The 27,253-nt window shown below is 37.7% G+C and overlaps 1 protein-coding gene across 5 annotated transcripts in view; it reads left to right on the top strand.

The window, feature by feature from the left end:
* Positions 1-27,253, top strand: part of MLLT10 (MLLT10 histone lysine methyltransferase DOT1L cofactor) — a 135,286-nt gene that overhangs the window by 12,675 nt on the left and 95,358 nt on the right. For 4 of the 5 annotated variants that reach the window (XM_069776736.1, XM_069776708.1, XM_069776717.1 and 1 more), the window contains exons 4-5: positions 9,717-9,771; positions 23,064-23,173. In XM_069776736.1, the coding sequence (XP_069632837.1) occupies positions 9,717-9,771; positions 23,064-23,173 (165 nt within the window). The remainder of the gene's footprint in view (positions 1-9,716; positions 9,772-23,063; positions 23,174-27,253) is intronic. The other variant, XM_069776745.1, reaches the window with a different exon arrangement.

Genomic DNA, 27,253 nt, shown 5'->3' on the forward strand with positions numbered 1-27,253 from the left:
CTGTCAACTGTCTGCTTTAAAAAAAAAGTTCTCACCTTCTCCTGGGACAGATGACTGAATAGAGATGGGGCAGAGATTTGGCAAATTCGTCAGCATCAGGAAATGATTATTTGAAGATGGAGATGACTTAATTTCTTAAGTTGTCAAGTTGCAGAACATAGCACTTTCGAAGAGAAGTACTGACAGTATGCGTTCGTTTGCTCTATTAGTGGTGTCAGCCAGTTGGGGATTCTTGAATGGGGCAGAAGATATTTTGATTCCTGTTGGTTCTTCATTGTGGCTTATAAATACTGGAGTCTGTTGTGAATTGTAGATTGGAAACATTGGAGCTTTAGTTTGCTTCTCTTCAGATACCTTGGTTAAAAAATTGTGTAGTTAGCTACTTGCTGACTTCTGCTTTAAATACTTGCATGGTTGCAAGCTATCATTTATAGAGCCATTTAAATCAAAATATTGAAGGTGGGTATTTTGTGGGTTTGTAAGTAATGTCTTAAAATACTGCAGGTTGAGACTATTGATCAGATATATTGCTATCCAGCTGTAGTTTAGAAACTGATAAATAAGAAATGTGGATTTGGTTTTGTAGATAGCAGTCTTTTTATTGGCTAGGCCATGTATTCCTATAGATGCTTTTGGAAAAGGGGTTATGCAGTTCCTCCTTTTTGTTGTAGTGAGCAAGTGAAAAATGAAATTTTGACTCTGGCAAGTATTGTAAAGCATGAGTGTAAAAAATCAGAAATAAACTCTAATGGGAATTTTCAAAGTACCTAATTGGTTTTAAGTAAAAAAATACCAAAGAAAAGATTGGTAAAATATTAGAGTAAAAGGATTTGATATGAATAGATAGCCTAAGTTTGGTGTGAGTAGAGGTTCAGTAATTTCAGCAGCATCTGGGAATGCTTGTGAGTTTTATTGGACTTTGTGGAGGCTTCAGGGGCTGAGAGGATAGTCTTCTCTGATTAGTTAGTCTTTGTATGTTGACAGTATTGGTTTTGCTTCATAGAAGATAGTTTGAAGGGGTGAATGGAAAAATGAGATGTCACTGGGTTCTGAGGGCTGGGGTAAGTTATTGCCAGCAGATGTAGACATGGTCAGTCTGGTACGCATCCTGTTGCTGGGTCTCTTTTTGTACTGCCTGCCTGTGAATTCTCATCTATTGATAGAATTTATGCCAAGATCTAAATTTCCAGTATACTGGTCTGCACCACTCTGCAAATATCTGTGGGTTTTTCTTCTTCTGGTTGTCTAATCCTGCAAAAACTGTTTCTTGTTCTTCTGTAGATACCAGCTCTGATTAGCTGAATTTGATTTAGGTTTTCTGTTAAGTATAAGCCAGTTGTCTGTGGTGTAATTAGTACACTCTTATGTAAGTGTCTTTAGAATATGGTGTCCCTTTATAAAAAGGGAGCTATGTTTACATTGGTTGTTCAGTACCATATTTGCCTGGATCTAACGCAAACTAATCACTAAAATGACCCCAAATTTTTCCAGGTTCGTTAGGGGGAAAACAGAATTTTTCTTATTTTCAGTGTTTCCCTTCCAATGTATATGCGTTTTTTTTTTTTTTTACACTTCTGCCCTGCCCCATCAAAGAAATGGGTCAAAACACCAGGGGGAAGAGAGATGTAGAAAGAAAAGTATAAAAGGAAGATGAGAAAATGTAAGACTCTCTCCTCTGGAGAAGATGGAATACTAATTTCACACCCTTTGGAGGAGAAGGAAAATAAATAGCAAAAAAGTTTCGAGCTTAGAAGATAATTTTTCATCAAAAAAGTGAGTAAAGAACTTCAACTAGCTACATATAGGTAGGATGACATATGTACAGCATTGGTATAACTGAAACTTTAAACGTGATTTGTGATCAGCTTTGTATCCAGAGCTGTTTTCTAGATAGCCTGCCCCCCCAATTTTTACATTTTTGACAGCAATGTGTATGTGCCTGCCAGTGTTAAATTGTTTTACATTAACTGAAATAACTACCGAAATGGATGTCTTTACCCTTCTAAACCATTTTTTAAACCCATATTAAGATACTTTGTACTATCTGTAGTAGTATATAAAACTATCTAGCATATTTGAAGTCTGTAGGATTGGGAAAGATCGTATTAGGGTATGATAAAGAGTATTAGAGGTGACTACTATATGTTTCCTTCTGCTAACACCAAAGGGTGATGCAAAATGTTATGGAATATTGGTAAAGGTAGGTGAAGCTGTACCACAGAACTTGGGAGATGAATACCTGGACGTAGTCTGCTGTGCTGCAGGCTTCCGCAACTACTGATGAATGGGAGACAAGGTTGCCAAGAGCATCAGGGGCTGCCAGTTGGAAAGCCATTGATTAGAAACTAACCTTCTGATCAACTGCTTTGCTTACTTTTGTAAATCTGTCCATGTGCTTTGGGGACTGTGTTGAGTTACTGCATTTTGATATATACAGAAATATCCAGTAGCATGGCATGCTGTAGAATAAATGTATTTGGAAGCAAATTCAGAAGTAAAGCGATAAAATGATGACTTCTTGGTAACTGATACTCTTCTCCTAGGTTAATTTTCAGAAAGTCATAAGAATTTGATGGAGTGTGTGCAGGGTTTGTTTTCACGAAAATGTGAACTAGAACTCGCAACAAAACCAAATGGATTTAGCCAGTCTACTGTTTGATTAATGATTAACAGGAGCAGTAGAATAAAATGTTTTGTCAAGTTTTAACTCCTGTTGATGAAAGGATTGAAAGAGATTGAGTGTCAAGTTTCAAGGACTGTGATGCTGATTTTGCGTAACTTGCTGTTTTGTTATTTGTAACTTTAAGGATCATGTAGTGCAATCTCTTAAAGTTGTTCCTTTCAGTTAAATACTGGTGTGTTGGGGTTTTTTTTGCACTGTTGTCAAGCAATATGAAACAGTAATTTTGTGATCAAAATGTACTTTGGATAAAAAAACTGTTCTGGAAACATAGGTGTCATACTGGGTATAGTACAGCTTGGGAGGGAAAATAAGCTTGTAAACTAAACAGTTTGTGTATATGGCTGATGCTTGTTAAAAAACTTGGAATATGTGAATGTCAGGGAAATATCAAAACAAAATTGGCCTAATAAGTATGCTTGGTTCTGTGCCCAAGAAAAATGTCTGCATTACTGCTGAAATTAAATTAGTCTGTTTCAGGTGTGGTGTGTGGTTTTTTGGTTTTGTTTGGTTTGTTTTGGTTTTTGGGGGGTTGTGTGTTGATGTGGTGATGTTTTGGTTGTGTTGTTTTTTGTTTATTGTTTTTGTTTAATGCCCTTGGTTGGAATTCCATACTCAATTATAGACTGCGTAGATGATGCCGCGTCCTAAACAGAGTGGTTGTATCCTTGCCCTACTCCCTATCTGTGTTCCTGTTATGTTTTTTGTCTGGCATTGTTGTTCATATGGCCTTATGGAAAGAAGGCTCAAAGAAGTGATCCGGCTGCAAAAAAAGTATTTTATTTTTAGCTTGCTGACTGGGATTTCCATATGGTTAAATGAATGCTCTTGCCAGAGCAAGGGAGGCAGTAGAAAGTACACAGCAGGGGATGGCCCATGATCTTTTGGCAGCAGTCTGCAGTAAAGTTAGCTTAAAGTGAGCCTGAAGTAAAGTCAGCTGGAACTGCAGCCTGATTACTCAGCTAACTTTTAGGAACTGTGGTCTCTTTAATCTGCTGTAGATCTTCTTGTGTTTTTTAACAGGCTAACAGGTCATATTGAGACACACAGTTTATTGCCTCATTGCAATGCTGGGAATTCAGTCCGGCAGGACTTTACTTGGTTGACAGTCATTATTTAGGTGAATGGTTCCATTGGCCTAGCTTGGACCAGAATTCAGTAAATTACTTGCACAAGAATTCTTTGACCTTTGTTTTCTTATAACAAGAGACAGCATATAATGGATGTCTGCGGATGATGCTTTCTGAAACTTGCTCCAAATTTACAGAACCCTGAGGGAAGAACAATGCTATATTCCTATTATTCTTTTTTTTCCTCCTCTCCTGCTTGTACAGTCTTGTTGCTATCTCTCTTTATCTTCCCTATCTACTGCATGTCTTTTGCTCTTTCTCTTCGTTTCCACATATGTAGTCTGCTGGATTAAATCAGCTTCTCTATGCCTTTCCTCCATTTCCAGTTGAAAAATTGGTAGAGTTATATTAACCAAAAAGACTCAAGTAATTAGATTTGTCTGACGTTATCTACTGTTGGTTAAGGTAGCTCTTAGTCCCAATTAAAATGCAAAAGCATATTTATCTAAAATAGAGGGAGAAAACTTTGTGCCACAATACAGTGGAGCCAAATTGGACTGTGACTAAGTATAGGAAGATGGATTTTTTTTTTTTTTTTAAGCTCCTTCTTTACTTCTCTTATTTTAGTCTTCTGGTCTTGGAACTTTTTTCTGCTGGGTATCTTTAGTGGACACCTGTGTTTGGTGGTTTTTTTTTTTTTTAATTTAACTGTTCTTTATTTCTTCTTGGTTATTTCTACTTTTTTAATAATGACAGAAAAAATTTAGTTCTTTCCTCTTCTGCGTGGGCCTCCCATGCTTTTGACCACTTTAGGTCTCTCCTGGGTGACTTCTTAAGGATTAGACCCCTCAGGAGGCAGTGGGCTTTTCATCAGACCCAGGCTGTCTCAAGTTGCCTGGATGCTAAGGTTACACGATCAGTCGTCTTTCACTTAATTAACTTGCTGTTTATGTAGCTCAGAAGTGAGTTGTGACAGTCACACTGTCAGACTGTTCCAGCTGCACAACTTTGAGATTGGTTTCACTTTAGTCCTCTGCAGGAGACCTGATAGTCCAAAGCAGTTCCTGCTGAGAGTTCACCTGAGTTCTGCTTGGACAGAAGCTAGATCCATGAACTTAGTCTGTTCCACCAAAGAGCTGCAAAAATGAGATACCCATGTTATATTCTGTAGGGACGGAAGGGAAGGGACAGTGTCACTTGCTACAACTTCAGTCTTCCTTCAGCCAGTATTTGTGTCTTTTTTCACTCCTCTTCTTCAAATCTAATTCAACTGGCTGTACCTACAGCACTACATGCACTGGTGCCCCTCCCTGCTATAGGACTAGAGCCCTTCAGCACACCAAAGGATGTGGTTATTCTCTTGGGTCACAGTCAGCCTCTTTAGTATTCACATTTGCACTGTCGAACCTGATGATGTTTATCTGACCTGTTGATCAGTCATAGCAGCTTGCCCTATTTATGCTGTGAAGTCTTGTGGGTGTTGTGTCTGCCCCTCTTACCCCTTCCCTCTGCCGCCCCCCCCCCCCACTTGTTTGATAGTTCCTCACAATATTTTTGAATGCTCAGACAATAAATCTGTGTCAGAAATACTTTGCCAGAGCTAAGACTTAAAATGCACAACTGGAGGAGAGAGCTCTGGCATGGTCTGTGTGCTTAAATATTAGAGACCGTCTGACCATCCGTAACCGATGGTCAGATTATTCCTTATCCCGTGTTGCAGAGATCAAAGCTTTATTCCATCATACAAGTTGTATGTGATGTGGCATTTAGTAGAGAGATTCAGCTGTTGCTGTTCACTTAAACTCCAAGCTCCATCCATAAGTAAACTGGAAGAAGGAGACACTGCATGGACGAAAACATTCAAATAAGAAATTGTAAGTAACTGGACTTCTGAGATACATATACACCCCAACTGTCTCCTTTCCTTTCTCCTACAGAATCCTTTGTAACAACATGTATTTAAACATTTTGAAAGTACCTAAGATTTTTTCAGTCACTTTGCAAATTCTCAGCTGAAATTATCACTTTTACAGCAATATATAATTTCAGAAAGATTTTAGAACTAGTAATGAAGTATTAGTTAAAAAAAAAAAAAAAGGAAAAATTTCCTACTAGTTACTTGTATCCAGGGATGAGGCACACTGTTCCCATCTGGCAAAGCTACTGATGTTCCTATGGGGTGCGTATTGAAACTTGGGAGAGCAGAAATGGGTGACAGAATCTGAGAGTGTGGAGGCTGGGAAGGAGTTAGGCTCACAATCTAGAGGGGGAAGCGGAAGGGGTCACTGTGTGGTGTGTTAGTTTACTAGGGTGCTACTTTATTGCAGATTGTGGCCAGAATTCAGGGCACCAGAAGTGCTCTGTGTCATCACAGTGCAAGTATCTCTGCACAGTTGCCCAGCTGCAGCTTCATGAGAGTGGGTTGCAGGCACACTGCTCCCTGCCACTGAGAGGATACTCTGCAGAACTACCTGCACTCAAGTTTTGTTCCACTGTCAAAGCTTCCTCCTCCACTTTAGTTTTCTGTCTTCTTTCTTTCTCTGACTGATTGCAGCCGGGACTGCGGAGGAGTAATGAGGAGTAAGAGTAATGAGTAATAAGACCTAATGGACCTGCGTCCTATTAGAGATATGAGACAAAAAGAAGTTAGTTGAAACTGAGCTCTGATGAGACTGAATGGAAGATGCTTAACTCTGCTGCATAACAGACTGGTTCAGTTCCTTGCCACTTAGTGTCCTGTGATCTCTTTAATTTTTTTAATTTTGTGTAAAATTTGCTCAAGAAGTTTGCTAATTCTTTAATTACTAATGCTATGGCTCACCGCCTTCAGTTTTGCTGATGCAACTGATTGTGGGATTGTCCTTAAATTGTATCAGTGATATGACCTGAATTAAAAATGTTAAAAAAAAAAAAAGTTCATTTCACTCCATTTAATTGATGTGGTTTAAGGGGCACCCCTACAGATAGTTGGGTCAGCAGCTGAGGGAGTGGTAGAGGGAGAGGTTAATAAGGGAGAGGTGAAGGGAGGAAGAAAACCTCCTAAACTGGTTTTGCCACTAGTGAAAATGTATGTCAAACTTCCACAGGCTTGCAGAGGTGGGGCAAGGTAGACTATTTTAACAGCTTACCTTGTCTCAGTCGTAGATATATCATCTCTGCTCACTGGCCTGAAGCTGCCAGCTGGAAGCTTTGGGGTGGGAACAACCTTTCTTGTACTGTCACCATCAATATATACCAGGCTTCTCACTTTGAGAATGTGGTTCGGTGTATGGGGAATTAAACTGTGAAATGAACCTACTGCTACTGAGTGTCTCTCACCACCTAGTATTTAGTATTTGGAGAGCTGGAGTGTTAAGATACAGCTCGCATACATACCACATATGTAGGATTTGTTTAAAATGAACTTATCAGTTCATTTCAGTGGCAAGGAAGTCCTTATAACCTTGACTTAAAAAAAAAGTTGTAATGCTCCCAGTCTGCAGGCAGCTTACAGAATGGTTCAGAAGTTTTCAACCACTTTTATCTCTAAATTTCACCATAGACTTAATGCTGCCTTTCAATAAGTTGCTGATCATTTTAATGGGTGAATGTGAGGGAGGGATGAGTGAAGCAAAAGACAAAAAGCAGCAATCCTAAAGATTCTTCTTCCTGTGTGCAGCAGTCTGTACCAATGCACTGAGCAAAAATAATTTAAGAACTTTTCTATTCTACCATTGTGAAAGTCTCTTTGCTGCTATTGTAAACTTTCTTGCAGGTTAATAGATAGTCCTCAAGATATACTTCAGCCATGTGAATTTCAGGAATGGAATTTCTCATTTCTCAAATAAGTTTGGACAGTCTGAGGCACTTCTAGCATCACAGGCTCCTTTATCTGGTAATGGAGAATAGTACTGTTCAGGGAACACAGAGAAGATCTGTACTGATGCCAGATGTCCCTCTCCATTTGAAGGATGTGCTGTTAAGTTTGCATCTGATGATAAGACTGTTCAGTTTCTTAAAAAGCTTGTTAGATTGGTATGCTTTGAGTTGTCCCTAATTTGGCAATGCACAAGGTTTTAATAAGGTGATTCCTAGGTGTAGGATCTCCTGTAATGGTGTTCCTTTGCCTGTCATCTAGACCAGTTGAAGTGGAACGTGTGTCAAACCTGTTCAATTTCTGTCATCTCTGAACTGGTTTGGAATTGGTTCACACTGCTCCAGGACACTTAGAGATAAACTTGTGTGATGGGTTGACCCTGGCTGGACGCCAGGTGCCCACCAAAGCCGTTCTATCACTCCCGCATCCTCAGCTGGACAGGGGAGAGAAAAATATAACAAAAAGCTTGCGGGTCGAGATAAGGACAGGAGAGATCATTCACTAATTACCATCACGGGCAAAACAGACTCAGCTTAGGGAAAATTAGCTCACTTTTTATTACAAATCAGCCAGAGTAAGGTAAATGAGAAATAACACGAAATCTCAGAACACCTTCCCTCCACCCCTCCCTTCTTCCCGGGCACAACTTCACTCCCGGATTTCTCCACCAAGCCCCCCCAGCGGCACAAGGGGGACAGGGATGGGGTTTACGGTCATCACATGTTATTTTTCTGCCGCTTCACCTCCTCAGGGCGAGGGCTCATCACACTCTTCCCCTGCTCCAACGTGGGGTCCCACCCACGGGAGACAGTCCTCCACGAACTTTCTCCAACGTGGGCCATTCCCACGGGCTGCAGTTCTTCACGAACTGCTCCAGCGTGGGTCCTTTCCACGGTGTGCAGTCCTTCAGGCACAGACTGCTCCAGCGTGGGTCCCCCACGGGGTCACAAGTCCTGCCAGAAAACCTGCTCCGTGGGCTCCTCTCTCCACAGATCCGCAGGTCCTGCCAGGAACCTGCTCCAGCGCAGGGTTCCCACGGGGTCACAGCCTCCTTCAGGAACCCACCTGCTCCGGCGTGGGGTCCTCCACGGGCTGCAGGTGGATATCTGCCCCACCATGGACCTCCCTGGACTGCAGGGGGACAGCCTGCCTCACCAGGGTCTTCACCACGGGCTGCAGGGGAATCTTCGCTCCGGCGCCTGGAGCATCTCCTCCCCCTCCTTCTGCACTGACCTTGGTGTCCGCAGGCTTGTTTCTCTTACATGTTCTCACTCCTCTCTCCGGTGGCTGTTTTCCCCGTCCCAACTTTTTTTTTCCTTCTTAAAAATGTTATCACAGAGGCGTTACCACTATCACTGATTGGCTCGGCCTTGGCCGGCGGCAGGTCCGTCTTAGAGCCAACTGGTATAGGCTCGCTCTCTCTCGAACACAGGGGAAGCTTCCAGCAGCTTCTTACAGGAGCCACCCCTGTAACCCCCCCCGCTACCAAAACCTTGCCACATAAAACCAATACAACTTGATATTAGGAACTTGATAGAGGCAGCGATAGCAGAATGGTTGTACTGTTGTGATCCTGGTGTATGTCGGAAGAATATGATGTCAAACTGCATGTTTCCAGACATACAGTCTTGGATAATTTCAAGGATGAGTCAACTTCTGACCTCCTTTTTCTGAGACAGAAAGCGAGATTGTTTTTGGTCTCTCAGGGTAAGTGAGAGTCAGCAGAGACTGTGAAGTCAGCCACGGTGTGTGCACCTGTGCCGATTATATCCATGGCACATCTTTGATTGACCACCTTGGTGAATACAGAGGAGCTTTTGGAGGCTTGTCTCCAGAATTCCAGGGTGTGGAATCCAGGAATAAATACTTGGAGGTAGAACTGTGAGTAGCTTTAATATATATCATAGTTTCACAATCTGGAGAAGAAAGCTTGTGTTTGTGACAAACTAACATTAATATTCAAGTAAAGGCTAAGGGAAAACACACCCATTCGCTTTTAAAGAATGGTTGCTTCCTTAATGTCAGCTAACAGTTTTGATGTGTGTGGTTTCTTTTTCAATGCTCCTATGATCGTTCCATTTTTTTATTTTATTTTTGCTTTTTTTCCTAGAGATGTGAATTATGCCCTCATAAGGATGGTGCTTTAAAGAGAACAGATAATGGGGGTAAGTTTTATTCTTACTTTTTGTGAACTCTCTTATTTTGTATGAGGGAAATAAATCTGTGGAAAGAAAAAATGATAGGGATCTGAAACATAAATGAAAACACTGGCTGGTTTGGAAAGAGAGGACTAGTTTACACTAACCTTTATTTGTCCAGTTTAGGTCGAATTTAATTTGAGAACATCAATCAGTTTTATTTTTAGGAAAAAAGTTACAATGAAGGAGAAACTGCATTTTAACATAAGATTTTAATGGGTAAAAAGGATAAATTTTATGTGTATTTAGGTGGAGTTGGAATGTTTATAGAAAGCTGCTGAAAGTGCACCATTCACGGAGGAAAGTGGAGTTTTTATTTCTGTAGCCCAGACTGAATGCACCAGTGCATTTTCAAAGAATAGCTTTTTCATGCCTGATTTACTAATAGGTTCTGTAACAAAGAAGTTAGAGCTGAAAAGTTGCAGTAGTGATTACCTGTCCTTTGCATTTTTCTAATTTCATCGTTCAGGTTATCATCAGTTCTGCTCCTGCTGAGGAGAACTGCTAAGAGAAAGTCACCACTGAATGTCCTGTCTTGATTATGTTTATACTAATAGCTGGGTGATAGGAGTGAAAAATTTCAATTAACTTTTCAATCACTTCTGGAATTCCTTCTTCCCTCTTTACTAGATACTTCTAAATTCCTGTCCATCATCTATCTGTAAATAGCCTGGTCATTTTGATACTGAGCCCTTTCTCTTGCGAGAGGAGAAAGTATGATCAGGATTCATCGATTTAATTTGAACAGTCTATGTAAACTGTATTCTGGAGATTTTATGCTGCATATGTAGTATTCTAACTAATTTATATCTTAATTTAGCTTGATGTTAATGCAGCTTTGCTATTTCTGTTGTGGTTGAGTTGTAGGAACACAGGGCCTGCTTGTGTTGGGGCTGGTCTACCCTTTCCCTTGTCTACACTTTCACTGCAACATACAGTATATGCTCTAGTGTTCACCATTCTAGTGTCTGCTTATCTCAAACACATTAGTGAACTTAGTGTCATTTGTGAGTGTTGGGAGATTGTACTGAGTCTGTGTTTTCTGTGTGTCAGTGAAACTACCATCTTAAGTGCCAGCCCAGTACTTCAGCCTTAAAACTGTTCTTCCTCTCAAGACAGAAATGGCAGCTGGGCACTTGCTTTTTTAGGAAATAAGTAATAGAAAAGCCTCAAACCTCTTGAAATATACAGTAAAATTTGTGAAGTATGATGTAGCTGAAGTGTTTTCTGTTTTTATACTTAAAGTAGTGTGTGAGAATGCTTTGCTATTCTCTGTAGTGATTTTGAAACTCTTTGCATAAAGTCTTGAGAACATATTTTGACAGTGTGCATCAAAGATCCAAGCATCCTATTAGTTATCTCTCTTATAGCTGTATTAATTTTAATTACGAATTCTTGTCTAAAAGTGAGGTTTAAATAGCAAAGTTGTTATGCTGTACGAACAGTATTGTCCCTACTATACTTTTCATGACCAACTGTTTTCGTCATTGAAAGCTTCATAGTGAAAATTTCATAGTAGAGAAGGCTTAAGAATTTGTACCTCGCCTTCTGGAAACATCCCTGCCTCAATAATAGATTTTGTCCATGGTATTGAATACAGCAAATTCTACCTTATGGACCAAATGTCCTTTAAATAACAGCTTTACAGAAGGTTGTAAACCTTGGAAAAAATGAACTCCTACTGGTGTTGCATTTCAGAAATCTACATTCTTAACCTGAAGCTTTCCTTTCAAAGAGTTGTCTAAGAAGGGATTATGCCAGAAGAGTTTCAGACTTAAAGAAATACTGTTGAAGGTCGTGTAATGGGCTTGCCAAGTTTAAAATTATATTTGCAGTAGGTTAATACTTGGAATTTTTTTACTGCTGTTACACCATTTGTTGCCAGGGGAAATGATAAAAAGATGCAGGTATTCCTGAAGAAACTTTGAAACAAGTATTTCTGATAAAACCTTGTAAGGGTCCCCCTTTAGAAATTTGTAATTACAGAGTCTGTCTGTAAGTATAAAAATAATAAAAACGGTCTTAGCTTTTCAGAACAAGTGAAGAAATTACTGATTTTATGTCACTGATATGAAGTTATACTTCTTTCTGCCTTCTGGCAACAAGTAACTTCATTTTGTAGCCAGAAAAACCAATGCAGTTTTTGTTTTGAATGTGCAGATAGCTTAGCTTATACATGGTCTGCGGCTCTTGTAGATTTTTTTTTTTTTTTTTTTTTTTTGGAAACTGTCTTCTGGATATTTGCTTTTTAAGAATGTGAAGAAATTAGTTTTGTTTGGGTGTTGAAGATACTGTATTTTCTTTTATGTCAGGAATCTTAATGTTTTTTGGTCTACTGAGCTTTTACAGTAGGGGCCCATGATTTTCTTAACCTGCAGTTAGACGCCGTTACTGCAGGGAGGGTCCTTGCTATGCATTACTTCTTCCTCCTTTGTGACGGTACTAGCATTTAAAACTTCTTTTTTTCCCCCTGGGTTCCTTTTCAGCTAAATGAAATCAGTTTCCTGACCCATCTGACCATGCTAATGCTGATATAGGGCAATGGCCAGGACTATTCTTTTAGCTGCAGCCTGTACGTTAGCTGTCTTCAGTCAGTTGCACAACTGTGACTGAAAGCAGCCTAATCTTACAGCTCTTATATAATGGTGTTATCTTGCCTTTAAGAACTCTGGGGCACTATAAGATATGTGAGACACAGTAGTCTGGGAATCAAACTTGTGTTGTTTTTTAAGTATTACTGACTGACTAGAAAATAGTATTGATGGTGTCTGTTGTGGTTGTGTTCGTGTGTTGTGGGCTTTTTTTGTCCCTCCCACTCCCCAGGTGGCGTGAGGTTCCTTTGTGTGCATTCTTCCTCCTTCTCCCTTTCCTTTTACTGGCCTGTTACTGCTTATCTGAATTCCTGGAGATCAGCACTTCTTTAGATTTGCTTTTTAGGTTTTATATTTGTGGTTGGAGACATCTACTGTACCTTAGTTGTGCTTATCAGTACGGTTGCTGAAGTTTAATGTTGGGTTCTCCAGTATCTATGGCAAATACAGAATTACAGTTTTCAGTGATACCATAAGTACAGCATTCTTGGAGCAGTACTGTCATGGATCTTACACAGAACTTGAAAGTGCCAGCCTGAGATAGTAAGAGGAGAGGAGCATATAATGGAGGCCAAACAACATTTGGTCTGCTCTCTTTATCAGTATGAACTAGATTCTTGCGAAAGTTCTTGTATGCCTTAGAATACTTTCCTAGCCTACAAGTTTTTATGCTTTGGGACTTCTTGAACCAGAGATGGTATTTTTATGTTTAATGGAAGAAGAATCTATCACACTGTTAATGTGTCCACTTCTGTATAAAGGTTTAGTGTCCATAATGTTGTGTGGCAAGGTATTTTGCAGTTGATGTGTCAAGATGTACACTGGTTTTGTTTTGAACCTTTTACCTCATGGTTTTATTTGATGCCACTTGGCACTTCCTAAGTGATAGGAAGTGACAAAGAGCAGTTATTCTATGTTCACCTTTTCAATACCTCTTCTGGCTTTATAGACCTCTGTCATACTCTTCTTTTGTCTCCTTTTCCAGATGAAGGAGCCCAGACTGATTGGGCATTCCTTGTACAGAAAACTGACCATCCCTTTCCCCTTCTCTATATGTCTTCCAAATGATCCTTACCAGAGCTGAATGTGAAATTTTAGAGAAGCAAATCTACTGTACATGATGCCATGTTATCTCTAGACTGCAAAATGATTACAGTATGGTTTAGTGTTCCCTAACATAGACTACTGATGTAATTATGGGTCACCATTTTTTGGTACAATTTTTTTTCATTAATTACAGAATATTTTCACTAACCTGAACATTCATACTACCTTGAAACTAGGACAGATCCTGAAACTGGCATGAAAGTATTGAGTTTAGCAAGGCTTTTCCCTGAAGAATGTTCTTAAAATTGAGTGCACTGTTTTTTGCATTTGCTCTGAAAACAGAAGACATGGGTAATTTACATTTTTGAGGCATTAACTATTTTTAAAGCCATAGTTAACTCTTGGTTATGTGGGTTATTGGAGGTGGAGTGGGATAGGGGAAGTTCAGTTATGCTAGATAATGGTGACTGTACTAGCCAAGTGGTTTCTAGGCAGTGCTGTGGAAACATTCTACTTAGTGTTGGAAACTGACACACATGGTTCTGCACCAGGTTGCTTCAGTGTCTGGATCTGGAAGGACTAAAGAGTTCATGTGAAGCGCCAAGTGGAAATGGCATTTTTTGATGCTCATAACCTTTTTTGGTACACCGGAGAGTACACAGATGCCTGCCTGTTCTTGGCTTGGAGATGGTGGCTGCTGTTGCTGTAATCAAAACCTGTAGCGAGCCTAAAGAGATAATTCTGTCTGGATTTGAGCAGAATACATCCTAGTCTGCTTCAGTGTCCCTCCTGTACTTTCCATTGTCAGAGACCTGAACTGACCCTGAACAGAAGCAACTAAGGTCTGGTTGCATGTGTTTGTTCAGTCTCTTTGCGGTGTAAAAATGGTCATTCTGCTCCTGCACTTGCACAGATCTTGGAAACAATACAGTTGGATTTAGCAGAATCTAGCTTGGACTAATATCCATGGTGTGGCTTATCTGCCAGTGGGTTATCCGTGCTAAGGATTATTAAGAGTTGACTGTATTTAGGTGCACATTTGATTTAATTCATTTGTTAAGAGTAGTGGGACGCTGCATAGTTATGATCAGCATGATTGGCAGAAATTTTAGGAATAAGCTTTGAAAATGTTTTAATATTTTGGCTGCCTAATTATCTGTGATTGTCTTACAGCTATGGTTAAGTTTTGTGAACAAAAAATAGTCTTCCCTATATGTGGACTTTGTGGAATTTGTTTTTATGTAAACAGGACTTTTTCAGTGTTCAGAGACTGCAGTTGTATAAATTGTTAGGTTATTTACTGGTTTTTGTTTTATTTACGTATTTTTAAAAATCGATACTAGAAGTAGAAAAGCAGGATTGAGTTGAAAAAGGAGCTTTTCTCTTTGAATACATTTATTGACAGAATTCCTTGCTAAGTTTGGTATTCATGTTCATTTAGGAGCACCACTGGTTTTAAACACATGACTGAATATAAAAGGTTTTTAAAATGAGAAAAACTGATATGTATATGAGTTGCTTATTGATTTGCTGTCTTATGTGTAAGAAGGCTATTGAAAGAGAGATTAATTTTCCTTCAGCTTTGTGCTCTGTATGTGGATTAGTAATTGGACAAAATATAAACACTTTTTTTTTTTTTTTTTTTTTTTTTTAAAGAAAAGCAACAAGTGAGCATTTGTTTGAAGATACTTGAGAACTGTTGGCTGTTTGACAGTTCTGGTCCTTTTCAATTCAGTAATGTTTCCTTAACTGTTGCAGTAACTTCCTTTGGGTTTTTGACAGTCGGTGAGGAGGAAATAAAATCATGACCATTGGAACTGATTATAGTTTTTTGAATCCCAATTCTTTTATCTTCTCATAATACGGAGTATGCGGTCTGTTTTTTAAGCAAATTGTTCAGTTGTATCTAAGATTGTGCATCTTTCGTTTAAATAGTTTTCTTACAGTAATCTTTGTCTACAATTTTCTGTAAGCCTAAAAGGCTTGATTTTGCTGTACAAGTTGTTACTTTGAAATCTGATTCCACTGGATGACGATCAGGAATGCTGTGTAACAGCATTCTTTGTGTGACTTTTCACCAAGACTTCTTTCATGCAGCTGCTTGGGAAAAGGCCAGCTAACAATGCAGTGGTTTTATGTCATGGTCCAGGCCCTCTTCCCATCCCGTGGGTTAGCGTCGGGATCTCCCAAGTCTGTAAAAACATTATATGCTAGGTTTTCCTGTTCCTGTTGTTATTATTAGAGTCAGCAGCTCTCACCATCAGGTTTATTGTTCTGATGAGTTTTCTTGGTATTAATGTTTAAGAATGTGGATGGGATAATGTCATATGTACACATTCAGGTGTATGCATTTTGCAAGAATGTTCATTTGTTGTTACCTACAAATGTTCTGGTCCTTTTGTGCAGATTTGCAGGAGTTTGTATGTGTATTTTTATTTTTTTTTTTACTGGGAAAGACAGTAAAAATTGATAAACGATTAAAAATATTTTACTAATATAAATACATATTACCATATACTCTTTAGTGTATATTTATTATTTATATTGCTAGTAATCATAATGTATAACTAGGAAAAAAATTTAGAGCTTTAGATAAGTATGACATTTCTTCCTTTTGTTGTATAAAAGGATTTCTTGAGGGAGGGAGAAGAGACTCATTAATGCTGTAGCATGCCAGATAAAATTATTAAAGCTATTAGCTTATTCAGTGGACCAGTGGAATGTAATCTGTAGCTGTTTCAAAACCAAACTATTTGTTGTGCTGCTGAATGATGGTCCAAAGTGAATTTTTCTTATGTACTGATTCTTTAGTTGAGGAACAAATTTTGATAAATGGAGAGTTTGTTGTCCCTTCATTCTATGTACCAATGATAAGGTTGACTATCAACCACAGTGGTGACAGCTGTAGTGGTTAGTGTGAGCACCTTCTTTTTACCTACCTTTGAAAAGAGTGGATCAAACAATATAGTGAATAATACTATATTAACTATAGCAAACTAAAACTGTATTTACTGGGGTAAGGAAAAGACAGTAACTTAAGCTGACATATCTTTTCTGCAAATTTTACAGGAAAGGAAGATCAGGGTAAAAACAAAAGCGTATGGAGTGCCTTAATGAAGAGACACTTAACTGAAGGTCTAAAATAGTACTTAATCTTACCCTCTGGCAAATAGTAACAGTAACAGTCTTCAGTACATCTTTGCTGGATTCATCTTTCAGACTGAGATAGAGCTGAGTCTTGGGGTCAGTCAGCAGACCTGATAGTTGTGGAAACTGAGGGTGCAATTTCATGTAATCTAGGACAGCTGTTGACCTCTGCTGAAAGGAGTGGACTGTGGTTTTCCCATGACTGGCTGTTTCTGCACTGGTGGTTTTGTGTATGGTAATCATATGACCTCAGTGTGGACTGCATCAACTTACTGATCTTACTGGAAGGTAAACTTTTATTTTCTCACAAGTTTAGTAATCAGGTGAATAAAATTTTATCTGCCCTGCTACATGGCAGGCTTATATTACAGGGAGAGGGCAAGGATATACAGTTGAAAGTGAAGAGTAAGGTGAGACCTTACCTTTTAGTGACAGCCCACAGTTGAAATGGATTGATGTGTATCCTTAAATTACAGCATGGAGCAACCCTAATAAGAAACTAACATTTCAACAACAGAAAGGTTTTTCCATGCTAGAATAATACATTTACTTGGTTTAGGAGTAAGCTGTAGTTATAAATAAAATAAAATTTTATTATATTTTAAAATTAAAATTTTATTTTATTATAACGGACTCTTCAGGAACTTACGCAGAATGCATAAACAAATTTTACTCTGGAATTGGTGCATGGTTAGGAGATTGTGATGACATCCTGGAGCTCTCTTGTTGGACCAAACTGGCACTATGGCTGGTGTGACTACATGATTCTGGCCTCTACAGTCTGTTACTGCTTTGCAGCACGCTTCAACATTCATTGTGGGATGTAGCCCTAGTGTAGTGCCTACTCTGTGTCTGTTAGTTCACAAGCTATAGGTGGGCTTCTCTTGATTTGGGTCGTAGGATGGATTATAAGTCTGTTGCTGTTACTTTATTATGAAGTAAAAGCAAGGCTTCAAAATTCGCTCTGGAAGATGATTTAAAAGTACTATGAATTTATTTATGGTGAAAATGCTTGTGAATCAAGTTTTGAACACTTAAACAGTAGTTGTAAAGGCAAAAGTGTAGTTAGGTGGATAATGTGCTGTGTATTATTTATCTTCCTGGGCTTTCTTTGTTAATTTTAGATTACTTTGGTAGAGTTTGCTTCTAGTTGCAGAGTTCTTTGTTGTCTACAGTCTTTTGTTTGCTGATGGTGAAATTGTTAGGAGTTACCTGTTCTCTGCTGCACTGGGATAACTGTTTAATAACATCTAATTAATCTAATAAATAGATGAACTATTTATTTTCAGTTAGGGTTCTGGAGCCTGAGATTTGTTACTCTGAATGTTAATGAATAATGTATATTCAAAATATACCAGGCTAAGTATGTACTACTAGGTTTTCACTGAGTTAAAAATTAGGCACCTGAAATAAAAATCTCAGTGAAAGATTGGTAAAATTTGGATAGATTCTGCACTGCTATTTAAACATTTTGCATGCCAGAACAAAATGTAAAAATTGGCAAAACTCAGTAGTGTGTGTCTTTCTGAGGGATAAATCAAAATAAAAAAAGGACTCGGGTGAAAAGCTGGAAGTTTCATAAGATGTATTTAAACTCTGAAGGCCTTTCAGCATGAATTTTCGATTTCTGATATTGGATGAAATGGTTTTCATTATTATTGTTATCAAAGTAGATCTTGGGGTTGATTCATATGTGGTTTCGATGTTGTTTTAATGTTGGTTGAAGTTGTTTCCTAAGATCTCTTCAAAGGAAAATGTCTTATACTTGTGTGATGTTATCTTAGAAATCACAGTGGATTTTTTTTGTTTGTTTGTTTTTTGAAAGGTAAGCAGCATTTCCCAAAGCTACTGGACTTGAAAGCATGGTTGAAGTAAATATTTTTAATTTTAATTTGGCTGTCACCAGTAAGTTGTTTCTAATAAGTAATAACCAAAACCTGATGACATTTTACAATTTCTGGATGGAGGCATTGATTGTTGTAGAATACTGGATCGTTAAAGCAAGAGAGACAGTGAATCTGCTAGCCTGCTGTATTTTTTTTTCCAGCAGTTTCAGAGAAAGCAGTTCTGATAAGAATGCACTGATAAGAATGGCTAATTTGAATCCTTATAATATATTTCTTAATTTCTTGTTTTTAAGCTAAAGTCTAAGTTTATTTTAAAACAAGCAAGCCAGACATTATCGTCTAGTAAAAATATTATTATTGAGAAAGCACATATGCCAAATGGCCTCCTTCTCAACGACTTAAAAATACTAAGTCAAATAAGAAAAAAAAAAAAAAATTCTGAGGATAGGGAAAATTTTAAGAACATTTTGCAAGATGCCAGTACCTGCATTTGCAAAAACATACGTGGCCCGCCTACCCTTCCAGTTAAAGTTGTCCTGAAAGGGAGATGAAAGCAAAAGTAAGTTGAGTATAAGCAATTTGGTAGGAGTAGTAAGAGTTTGTTAGCAATTACTGTAAATTCTATAAGTAAAATGAGAAGAAGTAGTAATAAATCTGTGGCCAGTTGTTCAGATGCAAACATGCAAACCGAAGTGAATAGAAGCTTATCATTGATTTAAATAGTAAAGGATATGGTCTATACAGATGGTTTTAATAAACTCATTTGAAACAAAAGTGATCTGCAAAATGGCATGAGTTCTTGGCTAAGTTTGGAGAACAACTAAGAAAAGTCAGAGTATCCTGTTGTTATTTCTGAGCGGTGTTTTGGGTGAAGAGGGATGGTGATAAAATAATTTCAGTTCCAACAGAAACTAGTGAGAATTTTTAAAATGTTATTGAATGTGTAGAACAGTGCTACTGGAGTTTTTTTTTTAAACTCTAAAGCATGGTTATACAACAGTATTTTTCACACATAAACATTGGGAAAACTCAAAAGGACTGGATTTAATGATGTTTTTTTTTCGGGGGGGAGGGAAGTACAGTTGTCGATGAAGTTGATAGTTGCGCAAGAATAATGTAGCAAGTCATTTGAATAGGAAGTCTACAGTGCAATCTTTATGGCTTAGATGGACTTAATTGAAAAATATGTATTTTAATGTAGTCCTAAATATCATAAAACTTTATAAATGCTTGCTTCTTTTTATTGGCTGTATGTACAGTTTGGATGGCTGTCTCTTTAGGTTGTTTCATTATCTCTGCAGACAAAGTAGGCAGTTGTCATCCAGTAAGAAACAGTAGACAAAAGCACTCAACTCTGAACATGGCAATAGGTACTTTATTCTGTTGGGATTCTGAGCTCTGTGCTCTGCCTGAGAGTAGTTGTCTAAAGGAGAAGGAAGTAGCAGTGGAGGATGGGGGAGGCATTTTCTGGCTGTGTTATATAGACAAGAGCCCTCTCAGTTGCAGAAAACATTAAAAGTAAAGTCTGCTTGTATGCTAGTAGTTCGTTCTTCCATCAGTGAGACAGAAGAGAGCTATCACACTTAACTTTGGCTGTAGGCATCCTTACTTCCATGCTTACTCTTTGTAGCGACAGTAACTAGTATTTTTTTGCTTAGGAAAAAGATGTTGTTGGTTGCTTCCTTTTCTGTTTTCCTCTGCTACTATCTGGTCCTTATATGGCAAAACGGAATCTTCTTGACGTCCCTCAAGTTGAAAAGTTTTTGTGGAGGAGTCTACAGACCTTCTTGAGTTCTCCAAAGATGGAGATTCCACAGCCCCTTTAGGCAACCAGTCCTTAACCACACTTGTTATGGAGAAATGTCTTTTTTATTCTTTCTTCAGGGAGAGCCAGTGAACCTCTGCCTCTTTTGGTTCTTCCAGGTGAGCTGGGTGTTGCTCTCTGACAATTTTGTATTTCTTCACTGGTGAAACTTTGGACAAAAGAACATTTAAGCAATTGTGTATGGGGCCTCTGAGTCCTAGTGGGAGCTGGTGCTGGAGTTTGGCTTCTCTTGTGATGTAGGCTTTTGAGGCTAGTAACATAAGGGTGCTGCAAACTCCCCTGTGGTTAAATTTTTATTGGACAGGTTGTGATTTTTCAGCAGGGTCAGATTATCTGGGATCTAAAGATGCCAGATGGAAACCAATGGAAAAGGTCCCTTGTCCTCAGTTCCCTGGGCTCTTATTGACCCCTTGTTCAAAAAGTGTATTAGTGCTGTGGTACTTCATTTGTTTCATTATACAGATACCGGGTTTGTTTTCATGAAAGATGAAAGTGTGGTATTGCTTACAGCTATTCTGGATGTGCGCTCTATATTTTGGAAATCAGAATATATTAAGCTTGTAGGTTTCTGGCTATATTGTTTAATTTTTTTTTGATAGCGATGGAGTAGTATTCAGTTAAAGTTACTTCTGAAACTGGTTTCTTGTAGTGAAAATACTTAAATTTCAGTTGGCTTAGAAAGTGATTTTTTTTTTTAATGTCTCTAGTATATTTTATATATTTACATAATAATTTTTCATTATAAGTAAGTGTAACTGGAGTACAGGCTTAATTACATCTGAAGTAAAAGCTTTTGCCATCTGTTTATGTGTAACACTGTAGAAGGGTTTTTTCAAAATTTCAGTGTCACTTCTACTGGTTTAATGGCATTATTAGATGAATGGTGTTTCTATCTGAGTTAATTTTTTGAGAGGGGTTTTGAAGATAAATATTCACTGTTAACCCCATGTTAACATTTATTTATCTGTCTTTAGTAAGATGATTCCAGCTTAGGGCAGTTAGCAAGTCTTAGAGAAGTCCTTATAAACACTTACTCCCTGAAGATATTTCAAGTAGAGGAGAAAACAAAAGATGACTGTGGTTTTTATAGTTTTTTTCAGTCTGTCTGTTAATGATAATTTTAAAGTGGTCTGTTGTAACAGTTTTTAAAAGCAGCTCAAGTTGGCAGCGTATACTTTCTTTTCCCTATTCTTTTATTGGTCTCATGCTTTTTCTGTGTGGAATAATTCTACAAACTATTTCTGAATAAAATGATGAAGCAGCACAGATACTGTATTTAGTTGCAGATGAAATAGTAGAATGATATATGTTATGTTGACTGTGAATGTTGACTATAACAGTTGTGTGTGTGCTTTTCATTTTCTGTACAAATTATAACTACCAATTTAGTAAATGGGGAGGGCAGACACCAATTGGTTGGATGCAACTAGAAAAGATCTGTGCTTTAAGAGAAGAATAAAAAGCACGTGTGCAATTCCAGATACTAAATACCATTCCAGAGTCTCAACAATACTACTGTAAGTAAGTACAACTTTATGTTTAGCTCAGTTTAAGAGTCAAAATACAGTTGGGTGAAGAAATTAAGAACCTTTAGATTCAGTAGAGTAATGAAAAAGAGAAAATCCAAGATGGAGACAAAACTCAAAAAGGTCTGCAGTGAGACAGTATGATGGGATTATCTAATTATCTAAGTCTGTCATTTTATGTCCTTAGTAGAAGTAAGCCTGGGTAGGAAGAAAGCACAATCATTTTTAAGGTGCATTGAAGGTCTTGTGACAAAAGATGGTAGTTTTCCTCTTGGGGAAGAACAGAATTCACTCTAAATGATTAGCGACACCAAGTTCATTTTCAGAAGACGTAGCTCTGTACTATGCAATATTACTCGTGTAATCCATTGTAATCTAAAATCCATTTAATGTTATTAGTGGCAGTATATTAATGTGTTGGGTTAGCTATATAGCAGCTTCTGCTAAATACGCAGTTACGGCAAACTGTCCTCCACTGAAACAAAATGACAACTCTCAGGATCTTAGTATTGAAAAAAAGGCCTAAAATCAGTAGGTTTCTTTCTGAATTGGTGTTTCCCCCTGTCCTCATCCAACCAAATGTCAGACAATTAGGAATGTTTACTTCTTGAAAGGTGTTAAAGCACAATATGGTAAGTAACTAAACATTTATTGATAACCCCAAGTTAATGAGTTAGAACAGGACTGGATATAGGAGTTGATATTCCTATGAAAAAATGACTTGGCCACACCTTTAAAGAAGGAAAAGAAATAGAGGGGATGTGGGGTCTGTGTGTTGGGATTTCCTCCTACAGAAAGAAAACAGGAGTCTAGTCAAATTAGAATGACTTTGTTTAAATAAAAAGTATACACAGAACTCTTCAATGATAAAAAAGCTTGCATGAATACTGATTTGTTCAGATGGTATTTCCCTTTTGCAGAAATTTGCATAGCTTTTATGCGATGACTATGTTAATCCAAGAAATTCAAAGAAATAACCTGCTTTTCCATTTGTGTGTCACTGTTTGTGTAAATCATTAGTATTTGGATATCATGGACTATTACTTGTATAAATTCTTCACTGAATAAACTTAAAAATGTATTACAGGTCATCTAAACTTTGGATAATACAAAATGAAATGTAAACATGACTTAAGTAACTTATGTCTGTAATATTCTAAACAGTTAAAATAGTCTATGGAAAAAAGTGTTGTAAAAGATTCTTTGTACTATAATTGAAATGTCCTTTGAGCTTCTAGAAAACATTAAAATTAAATACAATTATAACTTTTTGTAGGTTGGGCTCATGTGGTTTGTGCTCTGTACATTCCCGAGGTGCAGTTTGCAAATGTTTCTACAATGGAACCTATCGTGTTGCAGTCTGTTCCTCATGATCGTTATAATAAGGTATAATTATATGTCTTTTTATCTATAACTAATGTATTTATTTTAAAACTTGTGAGCTTTAATAATGTAGAACTACGCTTCTTAGAATGCACTTTATATAAAATTGATAAATGTATGCAGTAATGCTGTATGTTTTCTGCTATGACTTTATGATAAATTCAAGAATTATGAAAGCTACATTATTAAATTAAGCTGTAAGGTTATCTGCCATGTCTCATTATTCTTTTACAGATTAGGGACTGTTTTGTTAATTAAAAATATCGTGGTCTTTGAAAAACAGTTTATTTTGAAATGAATGTGAAATACTTCCCATAGGTTAAAATATTATTACAGCTTATTTGAAATGTTATTATTGATTACCACTGGGTCCTATTGGTTTAAGTATCCATATGAACATAAACATGTTCATAAACTTTTCTTTTAGGAAGAAAAGCTATTCTAATACATTAAGGCAAAAGCTTGCAGACTTTTGCCTTTGTAAACAGTATTCACTTTAGGGGGATTATTTGCTTATAGAAGAACTGCTCCTAAATAAGTGTGGTGAGACTTTAATTAGAAAAGTAAAAAAAAGAGCGCAAACCAATGTAATAGTAACTTACTAATATTCTATATTGATAGTTACATTTTTCTACTTGTTTCACTTGTGCTACCTCTTCCTTACTAGACTTAACTACATCCTCCTTTGTATTTTCCCTTCTGTAGGCAGCAAACTGTCTGAATTTCTGATTAGTTTTATTACATATTTTTCTTGTGTTGTTCTTTTTACATCTAGTTTCTTTCTTTTACTTTATGGTGGTTCATAGACACTGCAGTAAAACAGGAATAGACTGTGTTATAAAAGAAAGAAATTTTAAAAAGGCATGCATCACCTCTTGTGTTCTTCCTACAGGGAAACCAGTCCTGTTCATGTTGGCTCTGTGACCTCTCTTCCCTGGCTGCTGCCCCCCCCACCTTACATCTCCAATTTATTTGCATCCAGCCCCCCTTACCTATCGTTTTTTTTGTTTGTTTGTTTTTTTTCCCCCTCCATACTTTGGTCTTCCTTGTCTATTTCAGATTCTCACAATTGCTGTCAGTATGTTTTGCCCATTACATTTACCAGTGTATCTGAAAAGCCAGGAGTCAAACTCTAGGTTCTTCTCATGCTTTTTCATTATGGACTACCTGAGCATCTGTATTGGTTCCTCACTATTGGCTTCCTTCTGCATTGGCAAGAACATGCAACAGTGAGATTGAGTGAAGAACTAATAAAATTTTTGTGCTTGGACACAAAGCAGTACAGATTTGCTGTAGCAAATGAGTTGATTTTCTCTCTTTCCTCAACTCTGGGCCAAGAACACATCTGTTTTCTCATTTTTCCTTGAGCAGTAGTCGTAATGTTTTTGTTTTTGTTTTTTTTAATTGGTAGTGGTTCTTCCCTAATGTACTTCAAAAATTTTGTGTAACGCTTTGAATTTTGTTTTATCTTGCACCATTTCCATTGATGGTAATTGATATTGGATGTGTAAATCCTTATAATGTCAAAAAATGTACCCTGTGTCTTAATATTACTTGTTCACAAAGTCGATTGTTGTTGGTCCCTCTCTTTAGTCTTTAGTTCCTTTTTGTTACAGCTAAAGTTGCTTATTACTTGAACTGTTTTAGTTCCAAATATATGATGTATAGTTTTTTTTTACTGCTAAAATTCCAATTTGCATTTTGTTGGTCTGTAGTTATCATGATTTTTTTTGCTCGTTAGAGAATTACTAGTGCCATACAGGTCATGTAGATAGTTTCTGATGTTGTCTAGCTCTTCATTTTCTGAGTTTTTGGTGGGTGTTCCAATTCAGGCCTATTTTCCATGTCAAGTCAGCCTAAAAGTACTTTCATACAGGCCACTACAGTATATTATAAAATATAATGAGACATATCAGGAATTTCAAGGTTTGGGGTCACACCCCTAGCCTGCAAATTATTTTTTGTTCTCTCTTTTTACAGAACTCAGCTTTTGCTGTCTTTATTTGGTCTATTTGATTCAGGGAGATAGAGGTTGTGGATTTCAGGGGAATCAAAGAAATGCCTATAGTGCAGTTGCTGCAGCAAACCTCCTAAAACCAATCTAACTTCACTGCCAACTGCAGTCTAGTTGTAACAGCACAGAATTTAAGAGGTAATCACAGACAGGGGACTCGCCTGACTTCTTTGATAAATCTGTAGCCAGTGCTGAGTTTGGTACTGCTGAGGCTAAACTGCCACCAGTTCCTGAGTAGGCTAGTTTTGAGCAATACCCCCAAAACCAATACAACTACTAATTCCCTTTTCACGTAGCCTGCAATAATTGCACCACCCACCCTCCTTTCTATTTAGTATAAATTGCGTTTATTTAAATGACACATTTTTTTTAGATCAGAAACTTTGTAAAGCATGTAACTCTGACTTTATCAATTTGGGAGGAAATGGGAAAGAAAAGCTGTTGTGGTTTTTTTTTTTCTTTTTTTTCTTTTTGAGAAGTAAATGTGGCAAACAGTTCTTAAAACATTTGTTGCACATTGTGAACAAATGTAAACATGTAATTAGGAAAAAATGACTATAGTTGTTTCTCTTTTTAGAGAGGCTTAGTGCTAATTTCATTGTGTCAACTCAGGTTGGAATAGGATGATTTTAAGCAAGATTTTATTTCCTGTGAAGTCCTACATAATTCTGTGTGTGTGGCTGGATACATATAGAATGCTAGCATATGGAATTGGGGGAAAACATAGACCAATGAAAATTACCATAGGGGAGGATTTATACTGTAGTCTTTATTTTAAAGACAAACATCATTAGAGTTTTGCCAGGTGTGGTGGGTTAACCTTGGCTGGATGCCAGGTGCCAACTAAAACCGCTCTATCACTCCCCCTTCTCAGCTGGACAGGGGGGAGAAAATATAACAAAAGGCTTGTGGGTCAAGATAAGGACAGTTTAATAAAGTGAAAGCAAAGGTTGCATGCGAAAGCAAAGAAAAAACAAATGATGTTATTCTCTACATCCCATCAGCAGGCAGTGTCTAGCCACTTCCTGGGAAGCAGGGCTTCAGTACGCGTAGTGGTTCCTCCAGAAGACAACAATGCCCCCCCTTCTGTCTCCCTTTACTTAGCTTTTATATCTGAGCTGACGTCATATGGTATGGAATATCTGTTTGGTTGGTTTAGGTCAGCTGTCCTGGTTATGTCCCCTCCCAAGATCTTGCCCTGCCCCAGCCTGCCATTGGGGGTGGGGTGGGGTGGGGGGGCAAAAATGTTGGAGAGACAGCCTTGATGCTGTGCCAGCATTGCTCAGCAGTAGCCAAAACACTGGTGTGTTATCAACACCTTTCTAGCTACTGATGCAGAGCATAGTGCTATGAGGGCTGCTATGGGGAGTATTAACTCCATCTCAGCCAGACCCAATACACCAGGAGATAGAAAAAACTGTGTAAGTTAATTACTATGCACTTGTTTGTTTATTGAATGCTGCAAAATATGCAATATTACAAAGTACAGTAATCTTAAATGCAAGAAGAAACACAGCAGACACCAAAGCATGAGGCTTGTCATGTAAAGACATTTGGCTGCTATTTCCCTGAAGTTTACCTGCTTCTGGGATAAAAGCCATCACATTACAGAATGAGTCCACTACATGACTTGATTAGTGGGTTAACTAACAGGAAAGCTCTTCTTACACAGTTGCTTCCAAAAAGAAATGGACTAGTAGTTCCTCTCCTATTTAGTAGATGTTTGTTATTCCTTGGATGGTTATACATGGATAATATCTATTTATTTTATGTGAGCCTTATTTGTCTCTTTCAGGTTTATTTGAAAGTATGCGCTAATTGAATAGAATTACTGCTTCTGGAAATCTCTTTTTAAGAACTGATTAAAAAATAAGTGCATTTGGAGTTTCTTGATCTGCCTAGTAGTAAAGGTAGCTGTTGAACTTTTATTTCAGTACTTGCTGCAACAATGAGAAGTTTCTGTACAACTCCTGAGTTTGATTCTGTAAGCAGGGAATGCTTTTGGGTAGCTGTTATGAGTAAACTATTTCTCAGATTACTTTTTTTTTTTTTAAGTTTTTTTCTTGCCT

Source organism: Haliaeetus albicilla, chromosome 2, assembly GCF_947461875.1.
Source record: "Haliaeetus albicilla chromosome 2, bHalAlb1.1, whole genome shotgun sequence".
Lineage (NCBI taxonomy): Eukaryota > Metazoa > Chordata > Aves > Accipitriformes > Accipitridae > Haliaeetus > Haliaeetus albicilla.